The sequence below is a fragment of the Corvus cornix genome, chromosome 5 (genome assembly GCF_000738735.6).
Source record: "Corvus cornix cornix isolate S_Up_H32 chromosome 5, ASM73873v5, whole genome shotgun sequence".
Lineage (NCBI taxonomy): Eukaryota > Metazoa > Chordata > Aves > Passeriformes > Corvidae > Corvus > Corvus cornix.
The window spans coordinates 25,236,215-25,250,589 of NC_046335.1; the positions used below are offsets into that span (position 1 = coordinate 25,236,215).

The 14,375-nt window shown below is 35.5% G+C and overlaps 1 protein-coding gene across 15 annotated transcripts in view; it reads left to right on the plus strand.

The window, feature by feature from the left end:
* Positions 1–14,375, plus strand: part of RALGAPA1 (Ral GTPase activating protein catalytic subunit alpha 1) — a 130,834-nt gene that overhangs the window by 55,455 nt on the left and 61,004 nt on the right. For 13 of the 15 annotated variants that reach the window (XM_019280397.2, XM_019280344.2, XM_019280370.2 and 10 more), the window contains 10 exons: positions 1,411–1,563; positions 3,063–3,256; positions 3,381–3,479; positions 3,593–3,748; positions 5,191–5,319; positions 6,315–6,440; positions 7,628–7,686; positions 9,692–9,800; positions 13,195–13,305; positions 14,285–14,353. In XM_019280397.2, coding sequence (XP_019135942.1) covers positions 1,411–1,563; positions 3,063–3,256; positions 3,381–3,479; positions 3,593–3,748; positions 5,191–5,319; positions 6,315–6,440; positions 7,628–7,686; positions 9,692–9,800; positions 13,195–13,305; positions 14,285–14,353 — 1,205 coding nt within the window. The remainder of the gene's footprint in view (positions 1–1,410; positions 1,564–3,062; positions 3,257–3,380; positions 3,480–3,592; positions 3,749–5,190; positions 5,320–6,314; positions 6,441–7,627; positions 7,687–9,691; positions 9,801–13,194; positions 13,306–14,284; positions 14,354–14,375) is intronic. The other 2 variants (XM_019280369.2, XM_010392427.3) reach the window with 1 other exon arrangement.

Sequence of the window (14,375 nt, forward strand, 5' to 3'; positions counted from 1 at the left end):
CTCCCTCACTTTCTCTCTTCCCTATCATTCTTTCTTGCTGCTTTTTTTGAACTACTTTTATCTGTCCCCAACTAATGAGCAGAATGAAAATGAAGTAAGAAAATACTTCTTTGAACATCTTTGAAGGGTGTATTTACATTATCCTTGTAAGCGTGTGGAAAACTACTGGTCAGTAGCAAGAGAGGATTGTTACCTGTCATGTGAAGCAATAGTCTGTATGTGAAGCACTAGTGTCTCTCTCTCCTGAATAGAAATGTTGATTTAAATTGATAGTAAAAGCTTCATTGTCTTAGTCATTTAAAGGAGATAGAGACCTTTGCAGTTTAACTATGTAATAAAGATTGTTTACTGCAATTTCTGTTCTGATAACACCGATAACATTTTCTGTCAAGTTCTTTAAACAATTTGTTCTTTTTATAAGAAAGAACATTCCTCTCAAATGAGAAGTGTTCTTCAATTATTCTCACAGTAATTTGGGAAAATTACTATTTTAAAAGACTCACTTTTCAATTGCTGTCCCTAAAGTTCACTTTATCACTAATACTGAACTTCACACATAATATTTTTGTGTCCTTGTTACATTTATCTAAGAATTGAAATTAATAGGAATTCTTCCATTTTAATATGTGCTGATGTGTAGAAAAGTCTGTGATGAATATTTGTTCTCTTTTTGTCTGCCATGTGACTGTTCTGGCTAACCACAGCTATTTATAAGGATCTTTAGACAAATTCAGGATGTGAAACATAAGATAGTATAGAAGAAAAATGCAAGTACCTAGTCCCTCTCCACAGATTACTCAGTAAAGACCACGTAATTGCCTAGAGAGGTTGCTCAGAGACAATCACAGAAAAATGCCTTTGTAGCACTGCTTTAGAGGAAATAACACTCCTCTGGCTATACAGAACTTTCCCATCATATGGATCTTCTCAGCTTAATGAGTAGATAAACATCAAAGATTATCCATTACTGGTTTCAGTTTTTATTTATAAATTAACTTGCATGCATCTATAATCCTGGAAAAGGATTTGTTCCGGGAAAATTTTTGCTTAAACATTTTGCTGGAGAGAAATTTAGGTGAGGGAATGTGATGAGAGATTTGGCTGTTTCAGAACACTGAATGTGCTGCAAAACAAACACATTTAGAATTATTTGGACCTAAAATAGAGGTCTGCTAGTCCACTTACCTGTCCGATTTTGATGTTCATCTTTCAGCTTTTCTGCATGTACTTTGTTTTCTTTCAGAACACCATTCACAAGGAGATCTGCTTACTGTTTTATATCTTTTCTTGGCCCAGTTTGATACATAAAAGCAGTTCAGTTTTCTGTTAATGCTGTATTTAGACAACATTTCAATAGCTCAAGAAAATAGAAAAGGCTTTTAAGGTAACTGTTAAAAATTGCATTTGCAGGCTCTGAAAGTGCTTCTCCAATCCAATCTGCTCTTGGATCCCGATCACAGACACCCTCTCCTGCCACTCTTCATGCAGATCATATTGAGCAGAAGGATCTGCAGCTGGATGAGAAGCTCCACCACTCTGTTTTACAGACGCCAGATGACCTAGGCAATATCTGGAACAGAAAATACAAACCTGTTCTTTCTTTCTTTCTTTCTAATGCAATATAATGAAGTAGCTAGTATCACATGAATTGTAAACAATCCTGTACATGGCTATTTCATCTGCACTTCAAAGAATATTTAATTATAGTGCTTTCTTTTAAAAGCAAACAAAAACCTTTTGCATTTTAACCTGGATCTCATTGGAATTTTTAGCAGTGGATTAATAGTCCACATATTTATATTTATTCTTTTAGTTGCTTAGAATTGTGGCAGCTTAATTGTGGTCCTGCCATGGACTGTTTTATCATTGATGTACGAATAATAAGACAATTTCAGTAATCTTATCATTTCTCCTTGTAAGTTTGGTTTGTTTCCTTTTCATTTTTAAACAAATTTGTAATTACGTCAACTATCTTAGCTATTGAATTCTAAGATTCATTCTCTTTGTAAATACGATGTGCACATTTCTCTGGCATTTGGTCTCTTGGAAACAAAAGAGTGTCTGATATGCATTTCAGACCCTATTTCCTTAAGTAGCCTATTGATGGACAGAAATACTATCATTTTGCTTTGTACTTTAAAATCTACATCCTAGAAACCAATAGTGTCTCTGCCACAGTGGCCCAGAAGTTCAAAAGAAGAGGCTATGTGATTAGGCCGAATTCAGATTTAATTTTGATTTGGTATGCCTATGGGAGCTACGAGATTTTCAGAAGATCCCAGCGAATTACCCATCTGAGGGGGTGGAAAGAAGATTCTGAATGCCTGCTGCTTTAAAACTGGCTCATTATCTATTTTTTTGTGGCTATTTAGGTAGTTAAGCATGACCTGAGTAGACTTGAGACATCATAATCTATTGAAGGTTTCTTTATGTGGACAGTCTAGATTAATCATCTCCCACCTAAAAAAAGAATGTTTATTCATATAGCACTGATGTGTGGCAAGAGCTAGGTGGGTGTTAGGACTGTGGTGCTAAATTACTGAATGTTGCCTCTCCACTCATACAAATTTACATTTTAAAGGATGGTAGCTAGAGACAAGTTTACTTATACTTTTCTCTTCGATTTGCAATAACATGCTTTCCTGGTAGATTCTAAGAAAAATAGTCTTCATGTTTTATTAGGAAAAATGCAAAGTTGAAAGGGAATTTTACTTGAAAGCAGGCAAGTGGAGTTCTGGAGATTCATTGACTCAAAGAATGTAAGAAAAGACTTACAAAAGGAGTGGCCTTACTGGGTCCATCAGATCTGTATTAGAGCTCCAGTAGTGACCTTAGATGTTACTTAATGAAAGAATAAGAAACTGGACAATTCTTCCTCTACAGAATTTATAAAAGACAAACCTTATCACATACAGTGCTGAGGTGGCTGAATGGGTAAAAAATAGCTTATTCTGAAAGCCCGATCTTTTAGTTTTAAGAAGACTCTGTATTTAATAGTTGTATCAGAACTTTTCCTTTTCTGAAGAGATATATCTCACTATACTTTTTCTCTTCTGTTACAGAAACTAGTGAATTCCCCTCAGAATGTTGCAGTGTGATGGCGGGGGGAACACTTACAGGATGGCACGCAGATGTTGCTACTGTGATGTGGAGGAGGATGCTAGGAATTCTGGGAGATGTCAACAGCATCATGGATCCAGAGATTCATGCCCAGGTTTTTGATTATCTGTGTGAACTGTGGCAGAATCTGGCCAAGGTAAAAGAACGGAACCTTTTCTCCAACCTGACCTGTTTGGGCAGGATTTTCAAAAAGAAAAAACCACCACCTTACATATTTCCCTTAATTAATTCTCTTTTTGTTTTGTTTTTAATAATCGCAGATAAGAGACAATCTTGGTATTTCAACAGATAACCTAACTTCACCATCTCCCCCAGTTTTAATTCCACCACTGAGAATTCTAACACCATGGCTCTTCAAGGTAAATTTGAGCACTAAACTGTGAAACAGAAATAAAAGTTAACGTAAACATAGAAGAGTGTTTAATGTCATTTTTTAAATTTATGAATAATAAAAATTGTTCTAAAACTGTAGGCAACAATGTTGACTGATAAATACAAACAAGGAAAACTACATGCTTATAAGCTTATTTGTAAGACAATGAAACGAAGACAAGATGTTTCTCCGAACAGGGATTTTTTAACTCATTTCTACAATATAATGCACTGTGGACTTCTTCATGTTGATCAAGTAAGTTAATTATGAAATTCAAGATAATATAAATGTTATGACTGAAAATAAAATTCTCTTCTCAAAAATAGTCTGTATTTTCATCTGGATAATTTAACTTTGTTTTTGAAATTAGTGATGTGACTGATACTTTTTCTAAAAAGAAAACTTTGATAAATGATCCTCATGTTCTTGGTTGTATTCAGAAATGCTTTTTTTGTAGTCCATTTCAAGCAACTATGAGGGCAGAAAAGGTATTTTCTCATTTTTTATTGGTTGTATGTTACAGATTGAAGTATGCAAGAAAGAGAAGGAAGCAGATCTCTCTAAAGTCTACTGTTCTTCTTACTTGCTCCCTGATGCAACAGTTTAGCTAGTAAATTGTGCTCACTACATTGGAGGACTTTGTTTCTACAGCAAGTATAGGAACCAGTAAATTGAGACGTACTGAGCATATCTAATCAGTGGGAGTAGACCTTTTTCATAGGTTTTGATATTAAGAAGTCTGAAAATATTGTATGGCTTAAATACTTTTTAAAGGTTTGCATCAGAAGTGTAAAAAGATTGGGTTTGTGAACTTTTTTGAGGAATGATGATAGGCATGGGGAGATCAAAGGTTCAAACAACCCAGTTTTCTCTAACTGGGAGGAATAGAATTAGTCCAAAAGTATTCCACAGATGACTATGCATAGGACAGATCTCCAACTTCTGTCCTCTAACAACCATTAATGCTGCTTTTCTTGCTGGATTGAAGATCTTCCTATGACATACTGCCATTTAGTTGGATATTACTACTAGTGGAGAATTATTCAAAGGAGAAAAGGAGGGGGGTGCCTATCTGTAAACTTGGGATGTTTTTTAACAATTAAAACATATTACACTTTTTCAAGTGCTTTTGAAAAAATTGCATCATGTACAATAACTTTAAAAAGTGCCTTACTAAGTCTACCAGAACATAATATACTGCGCTGACTAACTAGATACCAGAAATGTTACTAAACATTTTATTATCTTTCTTTAAATTTTGGTTCCATATGGGTATGTAAGAGGCTAATGCCTTTTTTAAAGTTATAGTCAGGCAATACTTGTTGGAGAGGATTAAGCAATTGTTAAGGTATAATAGCTGTTTATCTTACTCTGTCTCTTCGGTACCTATCCAAATGAATGGTTAATCAGTTACAGAACTCTTAAAAGCTGACTGTAAATTAATATATGAACTATTGTCAAAGCTTAAATTGATCTGTAAAGTATACCACAGTTTACTTATGTTAATATGAGTATACTTAAGGAATTCCATCTTTTTGTGCTACTCTGCACTCACTAATGAGTGTCTTACTGGCCACAATGAGTTTTCTTTCTCATGTTTTTACTTTCTACCTTTGTTAAATACCTGGTTTCTTTCATTCATTTTTCATCTTGATTCGTGTTGATACTCTTCCTTTTTTTCCTTTTCTTTCTGCGAGGATATTGTCAATACAATCATCAAGCACTGCTCTCCTCAGTTCTTTTCACTTGGTTTGCCTGGTGCTACCATGCTTATTATGGATTTCATTGTAGCAGCAGGAAGAGTGGCTGCTTCTTCTTTCCTCAATGTAAGTATTCATCAGTTAACTCTCATTTATGGGTGAGGAAGAATTTGAGAGAATACTGAGCAGTATATTTTTCCTTGACTAGGGTGTTAAATTGATCCCAAAATTCAATCTAATAGTTATCAAATACAGATAATGTTAGTGATTTGTTCTAGAACACTACACATGCCTCTCCAGAAAATATGTGAAGAACGCAAAAATTACTGTTGAAGCAGAGAATCTTTCATTCTAGAGTTACAAAAATTGAGACTGCCATTTTTCTGTGCTTGAGGCTGTTTTAAAGTAAATGTCCACTTTGACTGTGATTTCATTTTAAAAACGTACTTATTCCTTCATCTCTCTGCTATGCAATGACTTTTATGGTCATGCTTGAGAACTCAAATCTGCTAGTGTTTGCACTATTTGGAATTTTTTTCACGTTTCTGATTTTCTTACTCAGGCAAGTTTAGACTTATACAGTAATACTGATGTGATTACCTAGGTGCTGTTGGCCTTGCATATTGTACTCTCTCAAATCCCCCACAGTCTCCTCCAACTGTCTGTGAATTTTGACTGTTTCTCCCATCAATCCCCCTCTAACCAGTTACAAAAACCAGCCCTCCCTCAAGGTACTGTCTGAAGCCTCTGTCAGCTTCTTACACTGTAGCCTTTCCTGTTCAGCAATGCCTCATGTCACATTTAGTAGTTTTCCATATTCTGGTCAATTAGCACAACCTTAGACCTCAGCCTAGTTAGCAGCTCAGTCTGTCTGTAGTTCTAACAATTCCTCTGCCTCCTTTTGACTGTCTTGGAAAATGAGAGCAGGGATGTGCATGAGTAGCAGTCCAAGGGGCTGTGGTCTCTGTTTACTCAGCTCTGCAGGAGCTCAGAATTTGCAGGAGAAAGAAAATAGCTCTATACCGTTTCAGCCATTGTTCTCTTTTAAGGCAGTTAGAAATGTCAGCTTCCTGATACCAGTAAGAATATATACTTCTCTCCACCTCTTCTTGTTTTTTTAGGCACCAAGAGTTGAAGCACAGGTTCTTTTAGGATCTCTAGTCTGTTTTCCCAATTTGTATCGTGAACTACCAGCTCTTCACCCAAATATTCCTGACATTGCTGTGTCTCAGTTTACAGATGTTAAGGTAGGAATTTTAAGAATATATGGGTAGTATTCTGTTACCAAATACATGTTTAATATTGTGCTTTCCCAGAAAATACTAAGATTTTTAAGATCCTAAAGTTTTTCAAAAGTAATTTCAAATAGATTATAAGACTCAAGATCCCATAAGGTCTTGTCAAACTTTATACTTCTAAACATACTTTATAATTGCTGTTAAATTAATAATTAAGTGTTTTCTTATGTTTTTAGAAGGAAATAATACATTATCTCACCCTTTCAAGCCTCCTCTCACTAGGGCTATTTGCAGGTATCACAGATTTAAGTAGCTGAGATGAGAAGATTGAGAGGCTTAAGATTCATTATTTAATTTATTAAGACTTCACAACTGGTGAAATCTTCCTGTGTTCCTAGAGGCTTTAAAAAATTTCTGTACAGCAGTGCTTTTAGCCAAAAGGCAAATATTAATGGAGTCGTTTCCTTGTCTATCATAACACAGAATTAGGTAGTGTGACAGTATACTGAAATGGCACAGAGCTCAGTTTGTGTGTCTAAGAAAGGCTCCCCTTAAGTTTTCCAAACTGTTTCAATTTAGGGAGAAATAATGACTTGAGAGCTGCTTTATACCTTGCTCCCTTTTGGAGAATGATTTTGCATTCCTTCTTATTTCTATTGTAGAATGGCTGTTTATTTGAATTTTATTAAGGGCAGCCTACAGCTTTAGGGACATTTCACTGTAGTTCAGTCAAAATTCTTCTTGACAGCGTTCTTAGGGCACTGGAGGCACTTATTCTGCAACTAGTTGAAAATACCTTTTAAATCGATTAATTTTTTTAAAAATGCTTGTTTAAACCTCAAAGTAGAAGATTCTTTCTGTTATAGCCTTCAGCACTATTCACAGAGCTAGCTTCAGGGAGTCCTTTGCTGTTTCTTCTTTTACCCTTGATATTTTATGGAAGTGTTTTGACAAGAATTGGATAAATGGCTCATCAGCAGAAATTAGGACAGTAACTTGTAGGATATTCTTGGGGTAGTTCAGTAATGATTATCTGGGACAGGCTAGATGTTTAGAGTAGTGGTAAGCAGACAATTCACCTGACCACAACCTAGAGACTCAGCTAAGCAGTATGCCTGTGTGCACTATAATAATATTCTGATGCTTTATGTGATTGAGTTATCTGTAAATCAGTGAGTGTTTCCTCTTCATTTTAGGAACTCATAATTAAAACTGTGTTAAGTTCGGCAAGAGAGGAGCCATCTGGTCCTGCACGGTAGGTCATACAAAAAGAGCTTCTAGATTAATAGATTCTTTTCTTTATTAGACTGTTTTGAGGTGAATATATTAGAGAGCTTAAAGTAAAAGTTTGTTGCATTTTATTAATGGTTTTCTTCACCACTATCGAAACTGTGGTCCATGATGTGAATTTGAAATGATTTGTAATAGAGATATTAAAAGAACAGACTGGGCTGGTCTAGTCCAGTGTTCTTTCTGTGGTAGTGGCTGATGGGAAAGGGTGTAAATATGGGTAAGAGAATAAGCTTTCCCAGCTTACCCTGCTGTTCAGCTCAGGGATTTTCTGGACTAGAGAGGCATGTTTTACTTTGATTAGGACAAGATTATTTATGAGGGAGGGATAGTTATTTTTTATTGGATCACATTATTTAATTTGAAAAACAGAAACAGTCCAGTGTTCATGCGCCCTTCTTTATGGTATGGACAAGAAGCAGAAAAAACTGAGCTAAGCATTAAACTGGGAATGGTTGCTCTGATGCTTAAACCCAAGCATCTTCATCAAATAAATGATTTCAGAGAGGATAGTTACCAGTTTTCTCTTCTGTTTCTTGATTTGCTTAGGATTTTGTTCCTCCATACCCATCTTCAGAGGCATTCAGTTACACAGTCCTGTGTATGGGATTGGAACAGGAATCCCTAATGCCCACCAAGGAAGAGCACATTTGTGTGCTTTATATATCCGGAAAGAATATATATGTCCAACTAATATATTGTCACTTAAAAATACTAGAACTACATACCTGAAAAACTACAAACCTGGAAAGATCAGCTTATTGAACCTTTAAACATTTTGTTGGAAAACCAAGAGCAGTTTTCATCAGTCCACTTACCTCTTGCTTCACTTGAGCTGATAATATTGTGAACACAGGAAAAGGAGGGAATATCCTGAGATCACATTAATTTAATTTTTCATGTTACAAAACTGATTTCTAAAAGGCATAACACTCCATTTTTCAGTTATTCTTTCAGTGACAATGTACAAAATAGGGTGGTTTTACACTATAATGTACAATTAAGTCTTGTATGTATTTTTGCTATCTGTAAGCATTTTCGTGATTCTGTGTAGCCTTAAAATCCTTTTTCTACAGCACAGGCTTCATAGCTACTTCTGTTTCTATTCTAGCCTACAATTTTTCCTTCCCAGATGTAATGCATTGCAGGTCACATGACCAGCTTTCTTCTTGTCAATTTTGGATTGCACTCCAATTTTATCTAGGATTTTGAATTTCAAAGTTGTTTCCAAAATATTTATAGATTGTGTTCCCAAAGAAAATGACTAATGACTCAGAGATTGCTTAAGCTAGCTCCTTGACATTTCTGAACAAATTTAATCCACCTGCTGATTTGAACGCATATATCTAAATACTCTTTACCTTTGCACTTCTTTTCTATTTCCTGATTTTAAATGAAGGAACAACAAAAGTTGATGTGCTTAGTCATGATACATATACTGTCTATAGGATACATTTACCCCTCCTCTATTCATCGTTGTTTATTGTCAATCTAAAGCAATGGGAATGTCTGTGAGAGAGTAACATTCCCCTCTAATCTCTGTGTCTCAGAAGCTCTAAATATGAGCAATTTCTTGTGTTGGGAAGGACGAAGCTCCCACCCCAGTTTTTAGTTTGTTTTAAGAAAATATAAGAATTTCCCATACATTGATTTCAGGTAATATTTTTAATCAAAACACACATAGAGATGCAGGAGTTCTTGATGTCTTTTGGATTTTTCAGATGGGTGCTTCCTCTGCTACTTCCTCTGCCCTTTCCTCTGCCCTTTCCTCTGCCTTCACCAGCATACTTTGGATTTCTTGCTCATTTTTAAATAAGTTACAGCACTGTAAAGGTCTTCATGGACTTGTTTTAGAAATATTAAAGGCATATTTGTTGTTATATGTCTTTAGCAAGACATAATGAGTCATAAAAATTGCATATTCTTGTAAGATGTTTCTCAACCATTTGCCCTCCAACATTATTTTACAGATGTGTTGCTCTTTGCAGCCTTGGTATTTGGATCTGTGAGGAGCTAGTTCATGAATCACATCATCCTCAGATCAAGGAAGCATTGAATGTGATTTGTGTTTCTTTAAAGGTGAGAGAATTAAATTTTTACAATGTGTATTGCCTTTATGTGTAAAGATACTTTGCATTTTCAAAGTCATGATGACATTTTAGTGTCCTTACTTTGCAGTTTCATTTACCATCCTTAAAAAAGAGAGAACTCAGTTTAATGAGTGGGTCTCTGAAATGTCCAAAGTTCTTTACCCTTCTTTAAGTTTGGAGGGAATGGTGTGCTGGGAGATAAGATAGTGGATCTTTATCTTACTATGTATCCCTAGCCGCTCTAACCTACCATGGTATTCTCGCAACATTCTCTGTGTGTTCACTTCTGAGTTCGAGTCATTGCATTATGCAGTATTGCTTCTTAGGTATGGCTAGATATTTAGAGAGGAATGCAAGGTACTTACACTGTATGCATGGAAGCACTGGGGGATGTTTAATTTGCTGTGGCAGAGTCCTTTTCTATGCTTATTCTAGGAGCTGCATCTGTTTGGCTTTTTTTTCCTTGATGAGTGCTTTTGCTTTCCTACTATTTTAAATCTTTTTGCATTTGTTCTTATTTTATAGAATAATTAGAATATTAGTAAAAACATCTTGTTTTTAAGCAGTTTTCAAATTTGCATGTTTGTGAGCAATAGCTTCAAGTTTTTAAATGTTTTCCAGTTTATCTTCAGAACCTTTCTATATGCTTTTTGTCTGCATCAAAATTCTATGAATAGTCTTTCTGTATATACACATTGATAAAAATTGGAGTGTACACCTGTTACATATGACTTCTGTTGGATGTTGGGGATTATTATTTTCTTTTAAGCAACGGGAATCTGAAAAATATCTTAGCAGATCAGCTGCTCACATCCAGTGAAGCAGGATTTGAGTCTCTATATAAGCTAGCTGCAGGGCTTTTAGTATTAGACTCTAAATTGCAATTTCCTGTTTTGCAAAATCACATTCATTCTTTGCAGCTCCACTAATACCCTCTTCCAGGTTTTTCCCCATGGTTTTTAATAACACTTAACTTTTGCATTTTATCAAGTTCCTGTGCAAGTTTGGTACGAGGCAAATGAGGTTTTTATCTTGCTGCTTCAATTTATCAATATTTGAGCTATTTTTAATCCTGAAATTCATAGTGGTTTATCTTCTTTTTCTCTGACATATTTATTAAACCAATTAATTGTATCTCATTTATATTAAACATAAATTACTTTTTGAATGAGAAAACAAAGATCTTTGTATTTCTGCTTTGCTTTGCTTTGTGTGGCAAAACCATCCTGTGCACATTGTCTTTTTTTCCAGTTCTGAGCAATGGTATACATTCACAATTGAGTTTAATAATGAAATGAAAAGTTCATTACTGTGTCATGGGAGAAATAAATTAGCTCTAATTTGTTACCTAAGCAATCTCCTGGCTACCAAGTAGTCAGAGGTTTGAATTCCCAGAATGGATTATTTTCTTATTTTCAGGAGAAATGAATGGGTAGGGATCTATAGGCCTAGTCCAACTTACTGATAAGTTCAATTGAGCAAATAACATTGAATAGAAATGTTAGCAGCAATTATATGCTTATTTTTGAAATACCAGTAGCGTATTCAGAACTGCAGTTCAGCAGCTTGCTTTGGACATAGCTAGTGCTTCTCCCAGCTGTATGGCAATACCACTCTGTCTGCATCAACCTCCGCTGAAGCTTGAGCACAAAGGATCCTAACCAGCCGTCCAGACTTATGATTTTATTATGCTTCTCTCAAAAATGCTGCAGATACATCACAAAATTATGTTGTACAGACTTAGTTGAATGATTGCTAAATATAGGTTATTTTCAAGTATGGACAAGTTTAAATTCCCGATTTAACATCCAGAAGGAATGGATCCTTGCAAAGATGGTAAGACTACCTTTCCAATAAAAACCCTAAGAGCTGGGAAAGTGCCAGTTCATTGGTACCTTTTTTTCCCCCCATCAAGTAACTGTTCCAAAATTATGTCCACAATTTACACTACTAAATATAAAAGTAGTGAATTCTTATGCTTTATAACATATGGCATTTTCCAGAGACAAAGAATGGCAGGTGGAATGTTTATGGCATCACACAGGTGTTTACATGCCACCTCTGAAAGTTCTTGGAAAAGTCAGAACCAAATTGACTGGGGTGAATAGTTTCACTATCTGGCACATACTCAGTGTCATTACTTGAGTTCAGGAAAATGTCCTTCCAGAACCCACAGCTCTCGTAACTGTCTGTTGTAAAGTGTCTGAGTGTTTGTCATGGTTTAAACCCAGCTGGAAATTAAGCACCACACAGCCACTCGCTCAATCTCCTTTTTTCCCACCCACTGCAGTGAAATGGTGAGGAGAACCAAGGCAAAACTTTTATTTTGAGATGAGAACAGTTTAATAGTCAAAACCAAAGTAAAACAGGGTAAAAATGGTAAATGATAATAATGATAATAAAAAGAGAATGGAAGAAAAGAACCCAAGTGATGCACAATACATTTGCTCACCACCTGCTGACCAATACTCCCTTCCCGACCCAGACTGACCCCCTTTCCAGGTAACTCCCCCCAGTTTATGTACTGGGCATGATGTTCTATGGTGTGGAATATCCCTTTGGTCAGTTTGGGTCACCCATCCCAGCTATGCTTCCATCCAGTTTCTTTTGCTCACCTTCTCACAGGCACAGCGTGAGACAAAAAAAAAAAAATCCTTTACTTCAGATAAACACAGCCCAGCAAAAACCAAAACATCAGTGTGTTATCAACACCATTTTCTTTCCGAATCCAAACCACAACACTACAACAGCTTCTGAGAGGAAATTAACTCTACCCTAGCGACAGCATTCTTTTGAAATGTGATATATTGACCATGCTAGGACAGCTTTCTGAAGCAGATGAAGGGTCCGATCTATTTCACCAACCCCCATATTCTTGATCAAAACTTCCTCCCTGATGGCAAATAGCAGAACAGTTAATCTCCTGTTTAGTACTACAGGCTGCATTTTGGGCATGTGGCTCTTCACCTGCCTTGATTCTCAGCAAAGACCTCTGTTTTCAGAGTTAGATCCTTGAGGGGTTTTGCAGTGATTCATTAATATTAATAATCATAAAGGTAACAAAAAATTGATTCTTTCTTCCTGGCTTCGTGATATTGTACTAACCAGTCTGAAGTTAGTTAGGCAACACCTCTCCCCTTTCCGGTGTGCAACTCACTTGGATGTCTGTCCCAAAACTTTGGTGTTAGCTGCTAACATTTGTTTATGAATATAAAATAGTTCCTTTTAAGTTTGTAAAATTTAATTCTGTTCCTCTGGTAAATAGGTACTTAAGGAACTATATGTATAAAACTACCTGTGAAATTTGTGACCATCCTACCACCTAATGTACTCTTACATTAAATCATTTTCTCATTGTTACTGTGCTGTGTTCTCTTTTCTAGTTTCCAAATAAAACAGTAGCCCAAGTTGCCTGCAGTATGCTGAACATGCTGATACATTATGTGCATAGACTTCAACTGTATCAAGCTGATTCACCTTTAAGAATTATTCAAGTAAGTAATTTCTTTTTAAATTTGAAATTTTCAATTATTTTAAATGAAATACTACAATGTATTACTCTAAACACCTGTATATTGAGAATCATGTTTTGCAAAACATTGAATTAGTATAAACAGTCTTACTTAACACTAGCGGTAGGGAATTGCAGCACACTTAACTTCCTCACTCCAGTAATTGACATGTAATGTGTCTATATCATGCCTGCTTTTTCTCAGAGAAAAAATGTCATGAGAATGTTGCCAATAAAGTACAATTTTTTTTTTTAATATTAGATACCTTCAGACATATTTATTTATGTTCAGAGAGAAAAATGATTGCCTAAAATATGGATCTGCAGTTGTATTTTGCATATCCATGAAAGAGTTTTAGTATAAAGCAAAAATAATATTTTGAATACGCTACCCATAACAGGAGGTAGACTCTGAGTCTGAACCTCTCTGAGTCTGAACCACAGAGAAAAGACACAAGTCTCCCAGGTTCTTTTCATGTAAAAGATTCTTAAGAGATACAGCAAGCATTTCTGTGCTCCTCTGCAGTCATATTTTTGATCAAGTAGAGATAGGGTATATACAAGTAGTATAGTATATAGTATATATTAGTAGTTCTAAGAAATAATGTAGCTCAGATAGCACCCTACGCAAACCAGTATCAGATTTCTTCCCACATCCTACAAGTGTGTTGAGTTATGTTCTCTTCATGCCTGAATATTTGGGGCAGCTGTGTAATTTCACTGTCCTTCAGGCACCTACGTCAGTCAAAGAGAACATAGTCCTTCTATGTATTTTGCAAAACTCAATTAAAAGTGTTTTTATTTTTAAAAAAATTGTGAAGGAATACTGTAACTTGTCTCAAAATAATTGTAATGGAATTTAACCGAGAAGCTAGTATTATGTCAGATTTACCTGCTTAAAAATTATTTTAAACTTAAATATTTAGGTTACGTTTTAAAAGAAATATGGTATATTTCCCCAGATTCTGATAGCAACTATTACACATCTGCTACCCAGTACAGAAGCTTCCTCTTATGAGCAGGACAAGAGGGTAAGTATTTTTCATTTCTATG